General features: G+C 38.6%; 1 protein-coding gene across 2 annotated transcripts in view; it reads left to right on the top strand.

The window, feature by feature from the left end:
• ASXL3 (ASXL transcriptional regulator 3) overlaps positions 1-24,390 on the top strand; it is a 131,508-nt gene that overhangs the window by 41,380 nt on the left and 65,738 nt on the right. For both annotated transcript variants that reach the window (XM_085537410.1, XM_085537411.1), the window contains one exon: positions 23,511-23,619. In XM_085537410.1, the coding sequence (XP_085393536.1) occupies positions 23,511-23,619 (109 nt within the window). The remainder of the gene's footprint in view (positions 1-23,510; positions 23,620-24,390) is intronic.

Raw genomic sequence — 24,390 nt, 5'->3', positions numbered from 1 at the left:
ATTATCTTCTCCTTTTAGTCGTGAGCCTCCTAACAAACATCCATCCTTCACCCCCCCCCCTCCACCTCCCTCTCATCTGGGGGAGGGGGCGAAAGTATCAACTTTCCTTGGGCTTTTGTTCTGGCCACAAGTTAACTAATTTCTCTAGCCTGACTGTGGGTAATCCATTCATCAAATCTCGTGGAACGCCCTTTTGCCAGCCCAGTGTCCAGAGACTATTACGTTTATGATCAATATTTCTCCTACCTGTTCTTACTGGCAATGAGACCCTTCCAGTTCCACAGAGTTTTGGGCTGGGTGGCCTAGGAGCAAGGGTGGTTGCTGCGAGCCTTACTTCCCTTGGCTCCGATTTACTGGAAGAAGCCACAGGCCCATATTTCCTTTCATAATTAATCAACTCTTGGGCAACCTCCCCCCATGTCCATACCTTATACCCTGATTGCAAATGGCCTGAGGTGCCAGTTCTTTCTAATTCTGTGGCAGAAAAGGGAATTTCTTTAACATTCATTTGAGGATCCAGGTCCTCTCCGTTATCAAAGGTATATTCTGTTTTTATTAGAGGGCGCAGAGGGACTATTGGGGTTTCAAACTTATCAAAATTTTCTTTTGCTTCTTTTAGTTCTTCCTGAGGATGCAGTTTTTCTTGTGGTGCACCATGAATATCAGTGTCACCAGTATCTTTATATGTTAAAATTTCCTTAAAAGCCATCTGTAACAAGGCCGAATTATGTCTCTCTCTTTCCAATTGTACTTCTAGATTTCCAATTTGGTTTTGCAAAGCTTTCACGAGTTCCTGGGTTGCTTTAACTGTTTCTTGTAACGACTGTATAGTCTGGTTTTCCGCCTCAAACTGCTGGTCTCGGAACTCCACGGCTGCTTTTAAAGCAGCCCCGAGTACTGCACAAATAAATGATTTGCCTTTCCCGGCTCGGGTACGAGCCCCATGTTGTAAAACACAAATGCGGTCAGAAACAGCCTGCAAGTTATACCAATTTTCACGTGCCCAGTCCATCCCTGATGACGATGGCCGAGACGCGTGCTTTTCAAGGATATCAAACAACATATTTTCACCTTCCATATCAGATGTAATTTTACTCACAACCAAAAAATCAACAGGCAACGAAATCTACGCTGAGGGAGGAGGCGATTCCTTATCTCCTCAGAGAGGCAAACACTTAACAAAAAGAACAACTGCTCAAAACACTCCTTTACACAAAAGACCAAATGACTCAATCAACACTTCCAAAGAAAGTGTAAACACCTCAATCGGTCCTGGCTATTCTGGCAAGCCACAACGAAAAACTTCAACCTCCAAGCAAAAAAAAAAGTTAGAAATAACTTCTAAGTTTCTCAAAAGTAATAAACTTCTTGGAGAAGCACACACCACTTCCACAAGAGGCTCACACACAAAACTTTTAAAACCAAAGGTACGTCACAAGATACTTAAAACCACCACAATGCAAAATAGTCTTCCCAGGGAGGCACACACGTGTAAAACAAAAGCAAACAATACAAAATTAATTCACTCGTCCCCGAGAGGTATACACGTAAGTTTCAGAATATGGAGCGGTCTTCCTGGAGAGGTGCACACGTCAAATTAAGTTATCACAATCGCTCCTTGCAACTCCAGGAGAAAAAGACAGAAAAGTTTTAGAGAAACTGGAAGGATAACACTCTCACGACGGGTATCCTGCCGACTACGCCAATAAAAATGTCTCGCTCCAATTTAGGAGTGAGGCAAAGGTTCTTTTAATAATGTTATGCCCGGCGTGAGATTAAGAAGAAGAAGCATTCAAATGTTGATCCGACCAGTTTATTGGAAATAATAGACAATTGAGGGGATGGGGAAGGGAGAGCGACGAATGCCAAAATTAGGGTGATGGGGAAGGGAAAGTAGGCGATAGAAAAAGGTGGAAAAGAGCAAGAATTACGTTAAAGCGGGGAATAGTCACCTCCTGGATGCAGCAGCGTCCCAGAGCACGTTGTTAACGTTGGTCCGGGGCAAAATAAGCGTAGGGGAGAGCAGCAACGGAGTAGCAGGCTGCAAGCAGCAGATCGGTGAATCGCAGAAAAGACGGTCAGAGTACCGTGGTCTCTAGAAGCAGAGTCTCGGGCAGCGAGGTCCCTCGGAGCAGAGTCTCGAGCAGCAATCCCAGAAGAGGGAATAGGCAGCAGTAGGACAACGGTGGAGGGATCTGAGATCGGATACCTAGATGCCCAACTAGGTTCTTCAGCATGCAGCCATCTTCTTCAGCATGCAGGCGCTCGCGTAGAGAGGCATCTGGTCTCCCAAAATTCGGGGTTTGTCCGTGCCCTTTTTATCCTTCTTTCCAGCCTTCGAGACATTTCGGGACGGCTCGGGTCAGAGTCTTGTGACTTCCTCAGAGCTGTCAATCTTCCTTGAGATGGGCAAACAGGAAAGACCACTTAAGGGCCATTGATCAGTATCTTATCTCCCTTTCGTAGCTCCCGGACTTGTCCATCTCCTGTGTGTCTCAGACAAAGGCAGTCCTGGAACCTTGGCCAGGACTTGCCTGAACTTGTCCATTTCAGCAAACTTTGAGACAGTAATGTAAAAAGCATGGCTTCTTACACTTGGCCATCTGGGTACACTGTTGTCTCATGTTCATTGACCAACACCCCCAGGTCCCTTTCCTCTTCACAGTCATCCAGCCACTCAGCCCCAAACCTATAGCACTGCATGGGGTTATTGTGGCCAAAGTGCAGGACCTGGCACTTGGCCTTGTTGAACCTCATCCCATTCACCTCAGCCCAGCAATCCAGCCTATCCAGATCTCTCTGAAGGTGCCTCCCTACCCTCAGGCAGATCGACACCACCTCCCAACTTGGTGTCATCTGCAAACTTACTGAGGGTACACTCAATCCCCCCATCTAGGTCATCAATGAAAATATTAAACAAGATGGGCCCCAGTACCAACCCCTGGGGGACACCACTTGTAACTCGCCAGCCGAACTTAACATTGGGCATGGCCCTCTAGCCAGTTCCTTACCCAAAGAAGGGTATACCTGTCCAGGCCACAGGCAGCATTTTCCCAGGATGGTACTGTGAGAAACCATGTCAAAAGCTTTGCTGAAGTCTAGATAGACTACATCAACAGCCTTTCCCTCATCTACCAGTCTGGTTACCCAGTCATAGAAGGACATGATGTTGGTCAAGCACGACCTGCTTTCATGAACCCATACTGGCTGGGCCTGATCCCTTGGTTGCCACAAACATGCCATGTGATCTCACCCAAGATGATTTATTCCATAACTATCCCTGGTACCGAGGTCAGGCTGATGGGCCTGTAGTTCCCTGGATCCTCCTTATGGCCATTTTTATACATTGGAGTCCCATCAAAAAGCCTCCAGTCCTCTGGGACATCTCCAGTTAACCAAGTTATGGAGGAGAGTGGCTCAGCAATCACCCTCACCAGCTCCCTCAGCACCTGAGTGTGGAGCCCACATGGTCCCATGGACTTGTGGAAAGAACAGAAAATTCTTGAATTCTAGATGAGGCCTTCCACATTCTACAGAGTGTTTTATCAGTTCATTTATCCATTCTTTGCCTGTGGTTGTATAAACCAAAACATGATTATATAGAAGATGGGTAGATAGCTGTGTAAGATCTTTGGTTTCAATACCTCTACCAACCTGCTTTGCAACTTTTGACTTAAGTGGAGCAAGGGCATAGAAGAGATTTCTAGTCCACTGGAAACATGCATCTGCTATTGTCCAGAGCCAAAACTTTCTAAAAGTTATATGTGAAAGTAAGATTTGACAGAATGTGTTATTTTTCCATCATTGTTCTGAAATGAAGATCTGCGATATAAATGATAAACTAGCATTGTTAAGTAAAAGCCTCAAACCAGACCTGCAAGAAAGCTTAATATCAGTCCATGTTAGCTAGAAGCACAATGCAAGAACTATTGTTTGCTAGTTATCAAGCCTGTTTGGCTCTCTTGTGCTTAGAAAAGGCAAGAGTAATCTTCTGTTTTTCCTTTAGGAACTGTTTGGGCAAAAGAGACTCAACACATAAGCCTGGCAGTAGTAGCTATATATATATCAAAGTTTGAAATACAGAATAGTGTGGACTTCAGCTCAAAGGAGTCATCTTTTGAATGAACTCTGTGGTAAAATATTCTTTACAAAAAGAGTTAAAGCTGTTGAAGCTTAACAACCTGCAAGAAAAATGCGAGTAACCTAAGAAGCTGATTTTTCTTGCAACTGTAGAATTATTTTAGGTTTCAACTTATTAGTTACCAATTGAAATTTCTTTGTTGTGGTTAGATATATTTGACATTTCTGTTTTGGTTTCTGCTTTCCACTTTTGCACTGAAAGCTTAGTATTTAAACTTATTGTTTATTACTGCTTTGAATTTCATTTATTCCACAGCTGATGTCTGTTGTCTTTATTTCTAAGCACTGTCTTAAGGGACATGCACAACATTCCACAAAATGGTATAATCTGTTTTTTATGCTACATCTAGTATTCCACAGAAACTAAAAAAAAAACAACACAAAAACAAACAAAAAGCAACCCAAATGTAAACTGAACTACAACACAGTCAATTCATTACAGATTTTCTGCTAAGTATTCAGTAAATTGTCAACTATTTATTTTCATTATAAGCGTATTCTTCACGGAGCAGAAGCATAGCCATTTCTGGCAGACTGAATTAAGTGCATTTCACTTGAATGTGGAGGAAGAAAACATTGTCAAGCTTTCTTTGAAAGCGTTATTTTCTAGTAATAATTTATTTTCTGGATAAGCTTTCTATGAATGTCTTTATATTTCTGTAAAGATACAGGCACATTGTTCAGTCTGTGTGTAATTAAAACGTTGTTTAACTGAAGGGGAAAAAGTATGGAAATGGTTTTTTCCTTTTTTTTCTTCATATTGCCTGAGCTGAAAAATGTGCTGGTTCTCTCAGTCATGCACTAGCACATTTCATTTAAAATTTTATGATCTTTTCATAGAGTGAGGGCTGAAAAAAGCCTCTGAATTCCACTGTCCAAGGATTATAGCAACCATCAGGTATATATGTTTGGTAAATCTGTTACAGACATTATTTTTTTCCCCCCAGGTTGGCTGATAGCAATTCCATTTAATTTTATTTTGAGTTTCATATCTAGTTTTCTTAATTACTATGAAATTAAATGACATGCACAGTCTTCATTTCAAAATAGAATTATTATGAAAAGTGCTTAAACTTCTTTGGCTTATTTACCCTAGCATTATCTGAAGGAAAAATATGTTTTAAGCAAGTTATGATTTTCATTCGGGAGTGTGGAAAATTCCCATATTCTGTTTGTAATTCATATAATTTGTCAGTGAAAGAGACTGTTTTATGATGGCTGTGTGCTAAATCCTATAATTGTATGACTGGCAAATATTTACAGTGTTAACAAAGCACTAACAAGCAAAATTTATATATCAAGGAAAAACAGAAATAAAAGAAAAATACTGGGTGTATGATAGAATCATAGAATTACTCAGGTTGGAAAAGACCTCAAAGATCATCAAGTCCAATTGCAGCCTAACCATAGTACCCAAACTCTAACAACTATCTGCTAAATCATATCCCTGAGCACCACATCCAAATAGTTCTTAAACACATCCAGGGATGGTGACTCAACTACCTCCCTGAGGAGCCTATTCCAGTGTTTTAAATAGCCTTTCTGTAAAGAAGTGTTTCCTAACATCCAACCTAAACTTACCTTGGTGCAACTCGAGGCCATTTCCCCTTGTCCCGTCACCTGTCACCAGTGAGAAGAGACTTGCCCCACTCTTACTATAAGTACCTTTCAGATACTGGAAGAGAGCAATAAGGTCTCCCCTCAGCCTCTTTTTCCCCAGACTAAACAGCCCCAGCTCCCTCAGCTTCTCCTCAGAGAGCTGATTTTCCAAACCCTACACAAGCCTTGTTGCCCTTCTCTGGACCTGTTCCAGTACCTTCATGTCCTTTTTGTACTGAGGTGCCCCAAACTGAACACAGTACTCAAGGTGAGGCCTCACTAATGCTGAGTACAGGGGCACTATTCAGCCAACTGTCCATCAGCAGCAGTATGAAACTGTTCATTTGCTGTTGCGTGTAGACGTACTTATAGACACGTGTTTGTACACTCACATGTTTACATACATATATAAACCTGTAAATCACAAAACTATATTCATATATATTCTCTGCTCTGTTTTTCTAGTAGCAAAGACTGTGTGGGAAAGAGCTCAAAACATTACAAGGAATTGTTTCGCTGTTAGTTCCCCATAGCTAAAAAAAGAGTATTTTTATATATTTGCTAAATACAGTCCTGTGAACAGTGAATAATATTCAAGATTTCAAGATTTCTGAAAGAAAACATCTTTTTGTTGTTGTTTATTTGCAACTCCACTTTTCAGTCAACATAAATGTATTACCTGAGGATTTTCAAATGGATTGTATACAGTTGCAATCAGACATTAAACTCAACTCAAAAGAAAAAAAAAATAAAAAATTGATTGTAACTCCTTACTAGACTTTTATAAACCGATGTCTTAGCAGAGAGAAATATCCCTCTCTTCACAGTCATGCCTTATTCATGTCATCATTTTTTTGCAGTACGTTTCTTTGTGAACAGCTGTTTTCAAGGATGAAGCATAAGAAGAATAAAATTAGATCAAAACCTCTGACGGGCACCTTGAGAGCTCACTAAGAATTGCAACCACTTCCATCAAACCAGGGACCAATGCATTAGTTTCAGAAAAACAAGGACAAATTTCCCACTCAATAGTTTTATGGTTTTGTTACCCTCTTTTTTTTTTTTTTTTATTCTATAAAAAATACAAGAAAATAAAGGGAGTCTTGTTACTACATTGTATTGTTACAGCATAAACTATATTATCTATTTTATATGTGGCCCAAGACAACTCATCTTTACTCAGTGTGGCCCAGGCAAATTTGGACACCCACACTCCAAGTGGAGAAAATAAGCCTGGTGACAGGCTGTGGCTGGATGATTTTTATTTTATTTTATTTTTTTTTTTCACTTTTGACTCTACCGTGGGTGTAACTGGGCATTGCTAATCAATTCTTTGAGCTTGCACCTACTGGGGGTACAAGTTAAATGGATTATTGCAGGAGCATTAAGAAAAGAGCTATTTCTATGAGTACAAAGATTGAAAAGGTACGAGTTTGAATTGATGATGTGATTGATGCTGTCAATTCAGGGTATCATTTAATTCTTCATTAAAAATATTTACACCAATGACCAGGACGACTGATAGAAAGCTTGATGATTTCTTGTAAAGACTGAATTTTTCATGTGATGCTACATTAGATTACATTTCTTTGACTCTTTCTTTGTATCTCAGACCCTGTGTTCAAAAAGAAATTGTTAATGACTTCAGCAGAATTGAGCTTCTTTCAGGCTGTGCCTATCAAGTATGTCCAGTCTAAAACGTTTATATGTTCATTTGAGTTATCAATGTTCTACTGTTATAAATTATTTGATGTTTACTATTGTTATGACACGCTGGAGCCACATCAGAGCCACTGTCCCTAAAGATACTCTCTTCATCCTATTATTAATGTTCTTTTTATAGTGTTGGGAGTGTTCAAGAAACATTTGGAGGTTGTGTTGAGGAATATGATTTAGCTGGGAAGTATTGGTGATGGTTGGACTAGATGATCTTCTAGGTCTTTTCCAACCTTGATAATTCTGTGATTCTGTGATTCTGTTATAACTTCAAAACGTTTTCTATTACAGTTTGAAATAAGATTGATTTTTTTAGCTATATGATAAATAGGAGCTTAATTCTGTATTTCCAGACTTAACAAACTGTTCTGAGTCAATATATATATATATCTTCCACTAGCATGAATTGCAACGACAGCTGGATTAAGTTATAGCACAAAAATAAAAGTATCTGCTCAGTGATTTAAGGGAAAGAAAAAACATTTTGCTCTGCTGTTTTGCCAAATGAAACTCCCCTGTGCACACAAGCATAACTTAAATCTTTTACATCCACCCAAATATTTTAATTTGAACCAATACAGTAAATCTTATATTGCTATATTTTTTAAAGATACAGGATGTGCTGCGATTGCCAGTTCTGTACTTATTTTAGGATTTGCAGATAGATATGAACTCTTAACAAAAGTATTTTACAGAAATACTTGACAGTTATTAGGCTGCAGAATTATAACAGTTGCATTTATTTTGATGTAATGTTAGGTAGTATCTTCTTGTTTATAGGTATTATCTTTGAAGCAAGAAGTATTACTAGAAAATGATAACCTGCTTTTGGAAGTAATCTTTATCTGTTTATGTTTTTTCTGTTTCTCCTCATTCTTTATATAAGTCTGCTTTTTTTCCGCCTCTCTTGGAGGTTGATTAAAACATACATGCTTAATCGTTCCTTAAGTACAAAAACATTGATAAATAATCTGTAATGGAATTAATGTTTATTTTAGTTTGTTCTCTTCTGTTTTACAATAGACTGTAGAAAATCATTTTCAACTTCTTTTTTTCTTTCTTTCTTTCTTTCTGGGAGAGAGAGGAAGGCAGGAGAGGAGGAGATGAAGGAGAGGGAAGGGGTGAAGAGATGAGCTGAAAGAAAAGGGGAGAAAGGGAGTGAGGAAAAGGAAAAGGGAAAGAGAAATAAGAAATGAGGGAAAGAAAAGATGTCCATGGCAAGGTTTTGATAGTCTGCAGAGGTGGCCTCACTGATCTTTGTTGGCTTTTTTCCCCCATTTTATTTTAAGTCTTTGTTTCTCACTACCCAAATCTATTTTAATGCGCAATAAACTAAGTTGAAGTCAAATCTGTTTTGCCTGTGATGGTAACTGGTACGCGATCTCCATGTCTTTACCTGTGAGTTCTTCATCCTCTCTTCTGTTTCCTGCTGAGTGAGTGGCTGGGTGGGCACTTGTCTGCTGGACAAGGCTAATCCATCACACATGGAAAGAGAGAGAAAGCTAGGAAGAAGAGAAAGGAGAGAAAAAAAAAGGAAAGAGTTGAAAGAGGGAGAAAAAAGAAAAAGGATAAAGAAGTGAACTGAAACAGAAAAGGAGAAAGAAGAGAGAATATACAGAGAAGGAAAAGAGAGTGGACTGATTAAAAGACAAAGCAAGGTGGAAGAAAGGACTAAAGAAGAGAACAAGGAAGAAAAGGAAGACAGAAGGGAGAGCAGACAAAAAGAAGAGCAGAGAAAAAGGGAAGAGAAGACTGAGGAGGGTGAAACAATAAATCTGGAAGTTACCGAAAGAAGGGGATAAGGAGGAGTGAAGCAGAAAGAAAAGGGGAGGAAAGAAAAGAAGAGAAAAAAAAATGGAAGAAAAGGAAGGAAAAGGAAACAAAAAATAATAATAAAAAGAAATGTATGCAACTCCATTGTGGGAATCTGTGCCTTCACACTGCCACCAGCAAAGGCAAAATTTTTAACTGTCTGGGTAAGGTCATATGCATTAGTGGGATGTAGTAAGCAAGACTCTGGATATCACTTCTTACCAAGTAAAAACAGTAAAATGCTGATGTTAAAATATAATTCAGCTTAGGTGGAATCAGTATACATATATTCTTTTCAGGTTAAAAAAAAATAAGAAAACTATAGAAACTGTAATAAATAAAAATATTCTTACCGAAATGATTACTTAGGCAGATGAATGGTGTGGCTGAAATGCCATAATATACCACCCTCCAACAGGCCAGCATGTTGGCACGCGTTGATTTTTAAGACTAGCCAAAGTTAATAAAACAATTTAATTAGGGTAACTCAGGTTTAATAAGATTTTTGCTAGTGAAAGCAAAGAAAGAAAAATATATTACTTTTAAGTTCTGCATAGCAATTTGTTTTAAAGCTTTCCTTTCAAGGAGAAACATATATATTTAATAAAGAAATCTCATATTACAGTCTAGTGGCTCAGCGTTACATAACTTATTCAATACTTAAAGATTTCTGAACTGAAAAAAATCCATAATTCTAATAAAATGTAAACAGTATTTTAAACTGCGCAGTAGTGAAATTTGCTCAGCAGCACTGATGAATTTTTTTGTTTAAATGGTTACGTATTTTTTCAGTTCAACCCTTTTATCTGAAATACGTTTATTTTTTTAAGATTCAACTCTAGTAGCACCTAACAGCGTGCTCTTTCATATTGTTTTATTTTTACTGGGGGAAGGTGGGAGAAGATGTCTGTACTCTTAATTTTATAAATGTAGTTGTGATTGGGTTTTGTGGTGGCAACTGGAAAAGTGCAGTGAAATCGTGTGAGAGTGGGGACACAACCTTTGGCTCGAGTGGAAAAGCTGGAGAGAGCATGGAGCTCCTTCAATCCGACCTGGAAACCCCAGTGGAAACTGGGAGAAAGTGAGATTTCCACTAAAAGTAGTAACATTGAGGTCCAACTGATGCTGGCATAACTTCAGGGTGATGCATGTCCCTGGCACAGCTGTGGTAGCACAGTCCCCTGCTGTGGGTGCTAGGGAAGGCTGGAGGTTCTCCTCATTGGTCAGTGGAGGAGTGTGGCTGGAAGCTGTGTCTGCATCAGGATTGCTTTCTGGTTGTACCATGTGGAATAGGTGTCTTGCTCAGACTTCTGAACTAAACGTGGCCCACAGTGATTTTCTGGCAACATTTTTTCTGCCTCCTTTCCCTTTTTCACTGTGCAGGAGAGTTAATGAAGCCCCTTTCATATGCTGTATGGACTTGCTCTGTGGGTGGTGCAGCAGCTCTGAAGTACTGCTGTTCTTTTACAGTACAATTTGTCACTGTTTTAAGTCTGCATCAGTGGCAATCAGTATGAGACCTAGCAGTTGTGGTGGCTTCCAGTCTTCCTCTTCAGGAAGCTTCAGGAAGCATCTAGGAGCTGCTGCTTCCGGGACTTCTGGTGGCTTGCTGATGCAATTTACAGCCAGCCTGTGGAGGTATTTGTCAACTCTTAAAGACAAGCTTCTCTTTGCTACTTCCTTATGAGCTCTTATTATGAACTACCTTTGCATTTTGACTTCAGCTAGCTTGATTGAGCAGTGTCAAACAACTGTTTGATTAGTGTTTGAGGGGCAACTGTAGAATAATTAGACAAGAGTACAGCTCCCAGAGCCCAGGAAACAGGAGCAGCTGAAACAGATTGGTAGCTGTCCTAGCAGTTAGTACAAGAGGGTACAATGGGGTGCAAAAAATCAGCTCAGAATGATCTGGGAATGTGACAGTACTGATGTGCCACTGGACATGGTCAGCAACAACTATTCCTGGCACATCAGGGACCTTGACCTGAAGCAAACTCTGGATCTTAGGCTGCTTCAAGGAGTGCATAGAGCCTGTCCCTAACATTGATATTGCAGAGGGCTGTGTCCTTGCTCATTGGATATGTACTCTGTTCAAGGTAGTGAGTTGCCAAGTTAAAATGCTCCAAGGAATCTGTGCAGCATGATCCAGATCAAATGAGATAACAGAGTCTTTGCAAAAACAAGAACCCAAGCCTCATATTATGGAGGAATGGCAGATAGAGATTATAATCGATTAACCTGTGAATAGAATCTGCAGAGACTGGGAAACTGGAAATTTATGACTGCTGGCAATAGAAGGAAGATTCTCAGCTTGCAGAGAAGGACAAGCAAAGTATCTTGGAAGGAGGTGAGCAGGATTGTCAGGAGAGACATCAGAACCAGCTGAAGTCTCTCCAAATGTATATATGAAGATGAGGAGTCTTACACCTACTGGAGATCCTATTCTTTCAGAGACAGAGACACTCATCAGTCAGCCTGGTGTAAAAAATGGCCCAGGGAAGGTGTTCTGTTCTCCTTGGTGAGCAATAATGGCTCATTCCAATCTTCAGGAAAAGGACCACGGTGGTGGACAACAAACTGAACATGGAAAGGCTTCTGTAGTAGAAAAGGTAAATCAGATCCTGCACTGCATCTATGGGGCAATACAAGAAAAGATAGAGATATGATCCCACTCTGTTCAGAGCTTGGCAGACATTATACAGAAAACTGTGTCTAGTTCTGTTTGACACAATTCAGTGGACGTTTGGAGCTAACTGGCTAGAAAGCAACTTTGCAGAAAATTCCCTGGGATTCTGGTCTGAATGTTAGTCAGCAGTGTGCCCTTGTGGCAAAGAAGGCCAAACCCACTTTGGGCCATTGTAGTAGGAGTATGTTTGGCGAGCAGGTCAGACAGACTGATTCTTCCCCTCTGCTTGGCACTTGTGAGACACAAGATGAGGATCTAGAGTGCTATGTCCAGCTTAGAGTCCCCCAGTACAGGGAAGACATTGCCAATCTGAAACAAGTCCAATAAGGGTTCACCATGGTGGATGGAGACCAGAGATGTAATTTATGAAGAGAGGCTGAGAGCACGGCTTGTTCACACAATAAAAGGGAAGACTTGTGGAGATCTCATGGCAGTCCACAGCTAATGGGACGATGTTGAGAAAACAGTCAGGCTTTACTTGGAGGTTGTGCAGCGATAGCACAAGAGGTAACAGACAAGCTAGAACATGGAAAATTCTTACTTGATACTAAGAAAAATATTTTCCCATTGAGAGTAGTTAAGCCTAGGAGGAGGTTGTCCAAAGAGGTTGTGAGGGTTTCATTTTTGGAGATTGCACAAAACTGAGCTGGACAGATACCAATCCAAGTGGCTGTGTTTTGAGCATATGGTTGGACTGATGACTTCTGGAAGTTCCTTCCATTGTAAATTAGCTATGATGATATGAGTGTGTGAACCTTGGTTCAGCTCAATGTTCTTAAAAATAGCTGTGTGTGTATTTTGCATTTGACTAACCAGTAATATGTTGATAGCACACACAAAATATTCCTAGAACTGTACAGAGAAAGTTGTCGTTGTGGAGGCTGGCCAATTAAAAAGCCAAATTAAATAAGAGAACTTGGGATAAATTCATAGAGGTCCTTAGTGGAGTATGATTAAATTTTAGAGACTGAAAGGCATTTGTGATTGCTGACTGTGTCTTGTTCAGCATAGTCACTTTACTTTCCACATTAACTGTATTTTAAGAGTAAGCTTCAACCAATTTGAAGCCAAGAATATTTGGAAGGCTGGTTTCCCAGCTCCCCCCCCCCCCCCCCCCCTTTCTTTTTTTCCCCCCTTCTATGCATTGCACATTTTGTGGCAATGTTTTTCTTGGGCTCAGTCCACTTCTGATTGTAGAACAGTCATTACTTCATTTTTCTAAACATATGTATTTAAAACCCACAAGGGCTTGTGAAATCTGATGCTAAAATAAGACATCATGTATATCAAACCCCTGGTTTCTTTAAGAAAGCCATGTTTTAACCTCTACTGCAGTTTCTTTCATGTGAGAGGAATTTATTTTTTTCTTTTTATAATTTTGTCCTTTGTGCTGATCTTTGGTATTAGAGTAAAAAATGAAAAGTGGACCACTGTTTTTTAATGAGATCAGTTAAAACTATTAAAAGGAAACATTTTATTAAGAAAGAAAAGAAAAAAACCCAACATATTCTTGCAAAGGAAGTAGCTGGCAAGAGAGAACTTTATTATTTGACCAGCGTAGGAATTCGTTACACAAAAGAAATCAAAGTTTCTTTCAAGTTGTGTTGAATGAGGAAGGTGTTCTCCATCCAGAGGACACTGTAGCTGTTGTGACCACGTCTGATACTCGTGGATTTCTTGTTCTTTTGGTATAACTTTCTTTTTGAAACATTTTTTCTTTTAGAAAGATTTCAAAAAGTGCTCTTCCAGTCTTTGCCCATGTCTTTGAAAAACACATTTAAATGCTTCCCCTTGCTTTGGCTAGTGTTGCTTTGTTCTTGTGTTGTTTGTTCTACATCTAACAAAATGGGAAGGTTTCAAAGTACAGGAATGCCTTTACTGTATATCCGTTGTTGGTTGTTTTTTTTTGGAGATTTTTCTTCTCTAAGAAGAGAAACCTGAGTTTTTCCCAGGTGTTACAAAACACAGAGAAAGCGTAAACATTCTCTGTAAAACATGTCTCATTTTCTTTGTGGTTGGGGAATGCTTGTTACCATATGTGAAAACCGTTTAAAGAGGTGACATGGTGTTACAAGCATGCTTTGTAGATCCTTAAAGATATTTGGAGAGACAGACTCAGAGGAATGACTGACAGCGGACAAGGGTGATGTGCAAAAATATCAACTAGTGACATCTAAATTTCTGGGAAGCATGTTTGTGTTGTTCTGTTTGCAGTTTCTAATGTGATGTTCTTAATGTGGTTTTGTGTGATTTTCATTTATAATTCTCTTCGTGTTTTAAAATAAATTGTGATTCTTGGGGAAGTGTATATCTTGATAAGTAACGTGCCTATTATCTTCAAGTTTGACACTATGAGAAGGTTTTCCAGTTTTTCAGGAGATACGGTATATTTTCCTCTAGATATTAGAAAGATTAACAGTGTTACGGAATGCCAGAACTTCCTATGTCAGAATTATTGAGTGGGTGTCCTGGCCACAGACCATAGAGAGTTCTCTTAAGATAAGGGTGGAAACACTGAACTAGACCGAACTGTCTGTCAGAGGCTGTTGTACAGAGTAGAGGGCAGATCCAAAGTGTTTTCAGTCTTTACTGCAAGAAAAAAGCATCAGATATAACACAGTGCTACAATACAGCAAAAAGGTGATTAATAAGTGAAGTCTAGGCCAGTATTTGCAAGAGTGAACCAAACTTTTACCTACTGAGAGACAGTTAGAAGACAATTGTTTAGTCACATGTGGTAGCTCTGCTTTACCAAGGAACCTGTGTATCTTACTGGATTGTCTGGGTGACTTTGTTATTGAGATTTTGAGCAGCCTTTTTGATTTTCCTGCTAAGAAATGCAGAGAATATCCTTGCACTATGCTTGGCTTGAAGGTGACATCCACACTGAGTTTCTCTCCAGTATTGGTCCAAGTTATTTCACATTTGAAACACAGTGAAGAGATTTGTTTTCTTAGTGATATAACAAATACTTAACTGTGATTCCAGCTGCTTATAACTCCCTTGCAAGCTACAGTGGGCAATGTTCAAGTTCATTTCTAAGTTTCCTGCTTTAGGAGTCACTACTTGGGTTAACTTCAGTGAAAGCTGGTAGGTACACTGCCAGCTAGAGACAGGCATGAGGTATCTGTGATGAACATGTTACATTTTGGCATGTCTATTAGTTGTTGCTCTTTTTTAGATCACACTAATAATATATCTGTTGTAGAGAACAAAGAAATCTGTGTAAAGGCTGGATATGAAGCAGTTTCAGCAGTTTGCATGGGATCATTTCCCACCATCTTTTGGGATCTCCTTACATTTTGCAAGAATTTGTGGCATGATTGCAGTAAGCTCTCTGGCTACTTACTCAGAAATGGCAGCCATGCTTGTGATATTTGGAGGCTGAAAGTCAGGTGTTAAATGTGAAGCATGAATAGGAGCAGAGATCTAGAAATTTTTTTTTAGGGTACTGCCCAAATGAGAACAGATTTGATGGTTATTAGGGGCAAATTAATTTTAAAGAAATTCATAAGCTTTTTTTTTGAAATACTTGTAAATACCCAGGTGAATTATAGAATGTTTTGTGTTGGAACAGACCATAATGATCATCTTGTTCCAACTTCCCTGCTGCAGGCAAGGCTGCTACCCACCATCTCAACTGCCCGGGGCCCCATCCATCCAGCCTTGCCTTGAATGCCTAGAGGGATGGGGCACCACAGTTTAACTGGGCAGCCTGTGACAGTGCCATCACACTCTGAGTAAGGAACTTCCTCCTAATATGTAATCTAAATCTGTCCTCTTTTAATTTAAATCTATTCTCCCTTGCCCTATCACTATCTGACCGTGTAAAAATTTGCTTTCTCTTTTGTATATAAGTCCCCTTAAGTACTGGAAGGCCACAATGAGGTCTCCTTGGAGCCTTCTCTTCTCCAAGCTGAACAAGCCCAGCTTGCTTAGCTTCGTAATTACTCCATCCCTCTGATCACCTCATGGCCCTCCTCTGGACTTGCTCCAAGAACTCCATGTTGTTCTTGTGTTAGGGGCCCCAGGCCTGGACACAGTACTCTAGATAGGGCCTCACAAGGGCAGAGTAGAGAGGGACAATAACCTCACTTAATCTGCTGGCCACCCCTCTTTTGATGCTCTTGGTCTTTTAGGCTGCAAGAGTACACTGCTGGCTCATGTCCAGCTTTTCATCTACCAGGACCCCAAAGTCCTTCACAGCACTGCTCTCAGTGAGTTCTTCCAATCTATAGAAATACCTAGGATTGCCCCAACACCCAAGTGCAACATCTTGCTAAAGGAGATTCCTGTTTAATCTCATTAGGTTCATGAACTGGGAGGACTTACATTAAGATAAAAACTTAAATGTATATTATCGAAACAGTATAAATAGCATTTATTATTTATTATTTTTTATTATTAACTGTAGGCTCTTCAGTTCCTATAAAAGGCTTTAGAACGTAGTCAGATTTGACAGTCATACTTACTGTAGGTATTTAGTATTTTCTGTAGTGCAAATTAGAAGTCCTTTTAAAATTCAAAAGCCAATTGGAACTTCAAAAAGATTTTTTTTTTCTTTGTTCCAATTTATGAGTAAAACTTTGTGTGAAAGGCTGAGATCTACCAGCTCAGTAGTTTCACTAGTCTTCACAGAAAATGAGCAGATGTTTCCCTAGCTACCCTACTACTAACACTGTAAAACAGCATGTTTTTATTGTCTAATAAATTTAGCTGGCTGCATAATATTTTGAAAAGTCCCCCTTCTTTTTTTTTTATATTAAATATATTTAGTGCTTTTTAATTCAATATTTAAAAGCCAATGTTCTAATCAAATTCCAGTTTCTTTCTAAAAATAGCTTACCAGGCTTTTCAGCTTTTAGTAAGATGTCATTGCTATTTTAACATCAAAAAATACAATTATTAGGTTAATTATTGTAAGTTTAGTTGGATAATTGCTGAATGTATATATAGTCTTCTGATTAGCATGAAGTAATACTACATTAAAGTTCTATCTATTTGCTGATTGTGGTATATTAATCATTTCAAGCAATGAAAGAATTAACCTCCCAGCAGGAAAACAAATGAAAAAAATACTAAAGCAAGCTTAAAGTTAATTGTTCAAATCAAGTTTTCTGTTTGATAATTTAAATTAGTTTATTTTGGATTAATATGTTTAGTTCATGATTTTGCTGTCTAATGAGTTCAAACAAAATTTTACCTAGAACACACAGTTTTTAGTTAACATTGGATGAGAAAATGGATTTACTTACAGTCTTCTTATGCAAGAGATCCACAAAACATAGGGGGAAGACGTGGAATGAGGGCAAGACTTCGGTATCACATGATTTGAATTGTTTAGACTAACTTGAAACTTCTGCTTCAGAAAAGCTTGCTGAAGATTGATGGGAAATTTTCTGCTGATCCTATGGCTGTCCTAGTGTTGTGGTTTAACCTGGCAGGGCAGCTCAGCACCACACAGTCATTTGCTCATTGCTCCCTTCCCAGTGAGATGGTGGAGAGAATAAAAAAAATAAAGTAAAACTTACGGGTTGAGGTAACTATTTACTAAGATAGAGAAAAAGAAAAAGAAACTAATTATGGCAAACATACATATCTGAATGTACACAACAATTGTTGCACACATAATTGCTCACCACCCCCTGACTGATTCCAGCTAGCCCCCTGAGTGGAGGAAGAGTGAGATCAACTTCTGCTCTGTTCACACTCCTTCTATTTGATGCCATATGGTATGGAATATTCCTTTGGACAGGCTAAGTCAGCTGTCTAAATTCTGTTCCTTCCTGGCTCCTTGGGTCCTTTGCTTGTATTGGTCGATACAATGCTGCTTAGCATAGAACAGAATCATAGAATCGTAGAATTGTCAAGATTGGAAGAGGTTTCCAAGAACACACTCCAGGGCCTCGATGTCTTTCTTGTAGTGAGGGGCCCAAAACTGAACATAGTACTCAAGGTGCAGCTTACCATTGCTGAATACAGAGGGACCATCACTTCCTTGCTCTTGCTGGCTATACATTTCTGATACAAGCCAGGATGCCTTTGGCCCTCTTGGCTACCTCGGCATGCTGTTGGCTTATGTTCAGCCGAGTGTTGACCAGTGCCCAGTAGCAGCAACTATAAACATCGTTATTATAAAAACTGTTTTTCCCCTAGAACCAAAATATAGCATCATACCAGATATGGTGAAGTAAACACTTCCATCCCAGATTAAACAAATCCAGACACTTAAATACAGAACAACATCTCAAGGTTTTTTCAGTCTCCTACTCAGTAGAGCTCTGGTAGTTCTTTCACCTGGGCTCAGCCCCAGTTCCAGGGCTGCAGCAGCACTGTTCATCAGGCATGGCTATATACAGGGCAGCAGCTGCCTGCCTGGAAATTAATCTCAGGCTTAACATTTCTATTTAATAAAGAGATAAAGAATCCTAGGAGGCTGTGCTGGACTCATTCTCAAGAGGTCATTCGATACCAGTGTTAAGACTGGGATGGGTTCCAGTATGTGAATCAGCCAGGACAGGTGTTTATTTAATCCTCTGATGAAAGTTATTTTACAAACTTCCTTGTCTTGTTCTAGTGTTGATTAAAACAATAACAGTTACTTTCACACTTTCAGACAACCTGAGAACTTTCTTTTTCTTCCTCCAGTGGCTATGAAGAATATTTATCTCTCTTGACTTCCAAAAGCATTCTAAATTTTCTGAAAAATTACAGTTATGTTTACTTTTACTCTATTAAATCACACAAATATGTTTTCTGCAACCTTTCTCTAAAGGTTCTCATTAAGTAGGCCCAGCATTTGACATCCACTAGCACCTAACTTAACCAAATATTTACTTTTTATGACTCTCAGATGGCAATCCAGTTGACCCATTCTGTTAATACAGTTGTGGTGCCATCATTACCTTCTGATTTGTTTTACTGTGCTCGTTTCTCTCCCTTTGACTTGCCATGAATATATGTATTTTCAGTATTTGATTTTGTATAGTAGCACTTGCCATTTCTTTTGACTGACTGTAATGTTGTTGATTTTTCTCTGTCTCCAGTTCACTGATATATCTCTTACTTCAGGTGTTTCTTCCAGGGGTACTTTGCAATCCCTTGATATAATTTACGAGTGTGATAAGCCTATTTTAGCTGTATGACTTCCTATCAGGTCTAGAAATCAGTTATGGACCCTTTTGCTTTTACTTTGTTTTATGCTTTGTGATTATTTGTGGATCTGTGAGATGATTGCAGGCAAAAATTAATAATCACATTTATGGCAGCGAAATGCTTCTCTCCCAGCACTTACAGTCCCATTTAAGATCCCATCAGGAACTCTGGGAAGCTCTAGGAAGGAGTTGAAGGGCTTGAAGTGCTGCCTGCTTTGGGGCCAGATGCCCTGCTTGCCTAGCCTCAGGGTGCTTCCACTGCTTTCCACACTGTATTGGATGGACAGACTGGCTTTAGGCATCTCATTTTCCATATTTAAAGCATCTCATTTTCCAAGATCATCATTTTTCTCTTGGCAAGCGGTCTAGCAAAGGCCATTAGAATTAAAAGTATAACCATAGAAGCTTTCAGGGTTTCTGACAAAACTATGTGTTTGAGACATTTTAAATATACAAAAAAATTGTGGGTTTAATGCTGTTTTTAAGCAGGAGGCTGTTAGAGGAGAAAAGCAACAGAATGCTCTCACTGTACATGTTTTTGCAGAGCTTTCTGCATGGAGGCCATTAAGACTGGTGCGTGGCTTCAGATAGCACCAGCTGCATGACCAGCAGAGGGAGCCCAGAATCACAAAATGTTGGAATTTTTTGACTGGGGAGTTGGGCTGAGGATCTTGCTTTTATAATGTACAGAAATTTTGTGACATTATTTGGAATAATGATTGACTGCTTCCAATATAGAGATTCTGAGGAAGAGCATATCTAAAACCGTGAATTGCCTAATGTCTTTTAAATGATCAAATTGTAATAAGAACTTCTATTTTGGATAACTAATCGGTATTTTCTTTTCTTTCTTATGTTGCTGCTTGTTGCGACTCCATATCACCTGTACAGAAAGTAAGTAACTTTAAAGTATATATGTTTCTGCAATTGTGCACATATAGGTATACTGTTTCTATGTTTTTATGTTTTTATATAGTAAGCATGCCAGCAGAAAATGGTAAATTTTAAATACATACTACTGGAGGTGACACTATATATATGTGTGTGTTTTAAACCACAGCGTTTTAAAGAAGTCTCACCCAAGAGATCATAAATAATATAGAAGTTCAGCATCTGGAGGCTGTAGATGCTAAATATATTCCTCATGTGTAGGTTACGGCAACAAAACTTTCAGCATATTGGGTGAAAATGTGTTATTGCTATAAAAATTCACAGATACCAAGTTGGGAAGTAGAGAGTTTTTGTACCCAATTTGATTTTATCAAATCAAAGTTGAACCAATTTGGAGCATTTACAAAATTTAGTAAAGCATTTAGTAAAGTTGTGCAGTATTTCACATTCAGAGATACTCACAACCTTTTATTTGGCCATCCTTGCCTGCTCTAGTAATATATGCCAGCATCTCTGACAAGAGTGAGTATGGCCTTAGGCCTAAGGAGAATTCAGAAAGTATGCAGTAAGTATTACATACTACCCTATGATTCAGACATCAGTCTGCGTCATGGGTTCTTTGCTTGCTGGGTTTTCTAACTGCTGCTCTTTGTGTTGTGATAGCATGTACTGTAAGCATGTCCATTACCCCTTGTGGGTAATGACTGGGAATTTTAAGGATGCCTGTGCAGACAGAATAGACTTAACATGGGTCTGAACAGCAGTGATAAAGGACACCATGAGATTCCAGTTTGAGCTGCTAGCTAGGATCCAGATTATTATTTGGTTTTCAGCTTAAGGGTGTGTGTTTTGTTTTGTGCCCATTACAGACATATGCAAGTCTGCTTTTTAAAAGGAGTGGATACAGCCCCTTGGTTACAGGCAAAACTATTTCAGAATTGCAGATATCTTTACGAAACAAGCATAATAGTTGAAGTACCTCTTGGCTCCATAGCTGATGCAGATTTCTTTGTAAGTCTGAGAGTAGTTTCTATTGTCCACTTGCCAGTTGGCTAGACTTTGAAGATTAAGATATCTGCTGTGAGCACAGTAGTGGTCATGAGATATTGCCAAATCCTCTGTTCTGGGTTCATTCATCATGTATCATTTTAATTGCTTAATGATATCTAAAAATAAGTGAGGGATCCAGAATTTCTACATAGGTGTAGGAGGATGAAGCAAATCACTGCATATATGTATGCAGAATTTTGTTTCTTGTTGATGTCTTGAGTTTGTCTTCTACTGCAGAGTCAGCAAGTTCTTTCTATCTTGCAGGGAAAGTCTTAATCTGTGATAATGTTTAACTGAAAAGATCCAAGACTGTGAGGGTCTAAACTGCCTCATGTTGTGTAAGCTACCATATGGAAAAAATTATGTAGCTAGAACTGCTCCATTAAAAGCCCGTGTCTTTGCTTGTCAAACATTAATACAGTATGAAAAATGTGTAAAGAGAGGTATGCTACGTATTCCAAAACTATATAAAGTAATTATTAAATTCAACTGAAATGGAATCTCTTAGTATCTTCTGTGCTACTGTTAGCAGTATCATTATAGTTCTGAAACACTTACTTTTATATTATGTTACAGTATTATATTAAAACCAGATGTGGAATTAGTTTTATTTGCCCTCCCAAAAAGAAAAAGAAACAATTTTTTTTTTTAGAATTTTCATATTGGATGATCATATTTAGAATACTTACAAAGTACATTTATGTTAAGTAGCTGATACGCTTTTCAGCAATCACCATTTTTACCTGTACGTTTGATTTTGGATGTAGTAATGTGACATGTTGGGTGACCAGTAGTAGGTAAATTATATTCAACAGGATGCAATTATATGGGGCAAAGGCTTCAAGATTAAGGAAGGAAGATATATATATATTGGATATAAGGAAAGGTTCTTTTACAGTGAGAGTGGTGAGGCACTGGAACAGGTTGCCATGTGATGTGGTTGATGCCCCATCCCTGGAGACATGCAAGGCAAGTCTGGATCAGCCCTGGGCAGCCTGATGTAGCTGTGGTGTCCCTGTTCATTGCAGTGGAGTTGGACTAGATGACCTTTAAAGGTCCCTTCCAACTCTAAGGATTCTATCATTCTGTTATTCTACCACATGATCTGTCTTGCCATTAAACTTATATATGTTCAGGAAAGATGAATCTTGTTTTAACAGAACTGTATGAGTTAACACAAAGCTTCAGCATACTGTGAAAGAGGGCAGTTTCAATTCAGTTTTGTATTTAAAAGACTAGTCTTGTGAATTTCAAAAAGAACATTTTGTTACATCACGTTATAAAGAACAGTTGTTTCTGATGGACTTCTAAAGCCCTGATCTTGCCTTATAGTTGAGTATATAATCAATCCTGAAATACTTAGCAGCATGCTAAATTTAATGCGCAGGCATTGTTCCACTTAATCAAGTGGAATATATTTACGTGGCTCAAGATAAGTACGCGTGCAGGCTGACGACCCCAGGGAAGAAGCACAGTTTCAGAGTCAGTCCCAGCGTATTTGTTCAGCAGTCAGTAAAAGAGGACAGAGATGTGACAGTGCATCTGTACATCTTGTACTAACATTTCAGTTTAAAATTAAATGGAAATAAAACATTTCTGATATCAACTTTTCACCATTGTCTAGGTGTATCCGGAGTAGAAACATCTGCATTCCTTTTCTGCCATATCCATGCATATTTAATAAAGAGATCTGTGTACAAGTACTGTTTTTTTTTCTTAACACATTGTGTTTCTTGTTAAATAGTCCCTTAACGTGCATTCCACAATGATATCATGCTTAATTACTACCTTGAGTAGGTCAGTCTCTTAATCGTTGAGACAATTCTAATTAGGAAAGATAGTGCTTCACAGAAACATATAAATGTGCTTATATTTATGTATAGTAACGCATGCTGACCACATTAAGCCTGTAGAAGGCTTAACTATATATCACTTTTAATTTTAATGCGTTCTTCTTTGGCTCCATGTTGTTCTTTTATTGCCTTTCATCCTATAGGATGCAGCTGCCCATGAACTTGGTGCTGTTTTGATCATTCATGTGCAGCAGCCACGTTGTCTGTAACATTTTAAAAATGAGGCTTCATGGTGTTATTTACGAAGTAATTTCACATAAATATTTGGACTATGGTTCTCTTTAAATGTGGAGCTGGTTGCTGTATGAAGGAAAGCGTAATTATAATTCACAGACTTTTTGCCTCGAGCCTAGGGGACAGATGCATATGATTAAGTTTGAAACTGGCCTGTTATTGTAATGTAGATGTTTTCAGTGTTGAGAGAATTTAAAAAAAAAAAAAAAAAAAAGAAAGAAAAAAAAGAAAGAAAGAAAGAAAGAAAAAGGAGGGAAAAAAAAAAAAGCCAGGCAAGCATGATTTGAAAAAAAATAAAAAATAGACTGAGGGAATAGTTTTACAAGAGGCACTCAATCTTGGACTGCTTTATTTTTGCTCAATTTTATTTTTCAGTGGAACTTCTCCATTAGCTTGCCTGAATGCAATGCTTCATACTAACACTCGCATAGGTGATGGAACATTCTTCAAAATCCCTGGGAAGTCCGGACTCTACGCTCTCAAAGTAAGTTTAAATGCTGTGAATAGAAAGTACATGGTGCTATTAATCCTCTTTATGAATGTTTCAATAGATAGAAAGGTAAACAGATTAGATTCTTTGGAGAGGAAATGACCTGATAGTCCTACTAACTGCTTTCAGATGTCTTTTAAAAGGATTTATAATGAAAGTAAACATTGAATGTTTTATCCTAGATAGCGTATACATGTTCTTGACTTTGGCATGTAGTATTAAAAACATGCAGCTTAACTAAAATGCTGATTTGTCAAGAGTTTTTCACAGAAAAGCCATTGTTTTATGAGCATTCAGATCAAGATGATCACAGATTTTCTTGTTAAATAATTGTATTAATGTTTGATTTTTGAATGGTGAAAAATGGTTCCTGAGTCTAAAAAAATCAGCATCGTATTTTCTGCTTGCATCATTAGTTTTGACAGGGAATATAGTGATGGCGTTCTGTCTTTGTGCTGTTTCTTTTCTGCTTTATTTGTCGTTCTCGGTGTGTATCTGGTGATTTCTGTGTATGACATTTTTTTTTATTATCCATGACCAAACTTGAAGTGGCTTCACAATCAAATTGGAGAAATGTGAAGCAGAAGAGAAAAACTAGAGTGAGACTGTGTTTGGCCACCTAAACGTAGTTAATTAAAATTTGAAGCTTGGGGGAGTGGAATGGAGGCTCTTCTGTAATTTATGGCAGACAAATCACATGTAAATGTTTCAAACCATAAAACCATATAGATTTGTTTGCCCCTGTTAACCAAAAATTCTGTATAT

This window comes from Coturnix japonica, chromosome 2, assembly GCF_054131305.1.
Source record: "Coturnix japonica strain WE chromosome 2, WE-NBRP24, whole genome shotgun sequence".
NCBI lineage: Eukaryota > Metazoa > Chordata > Aves > Galliformes > Phasianidae > Coturnix > Coturnix japonica.
Note: the sequence above shows the minus strand (reverse complement) of the source record. Positions and strands in the feature narration are given on the sequence as shown.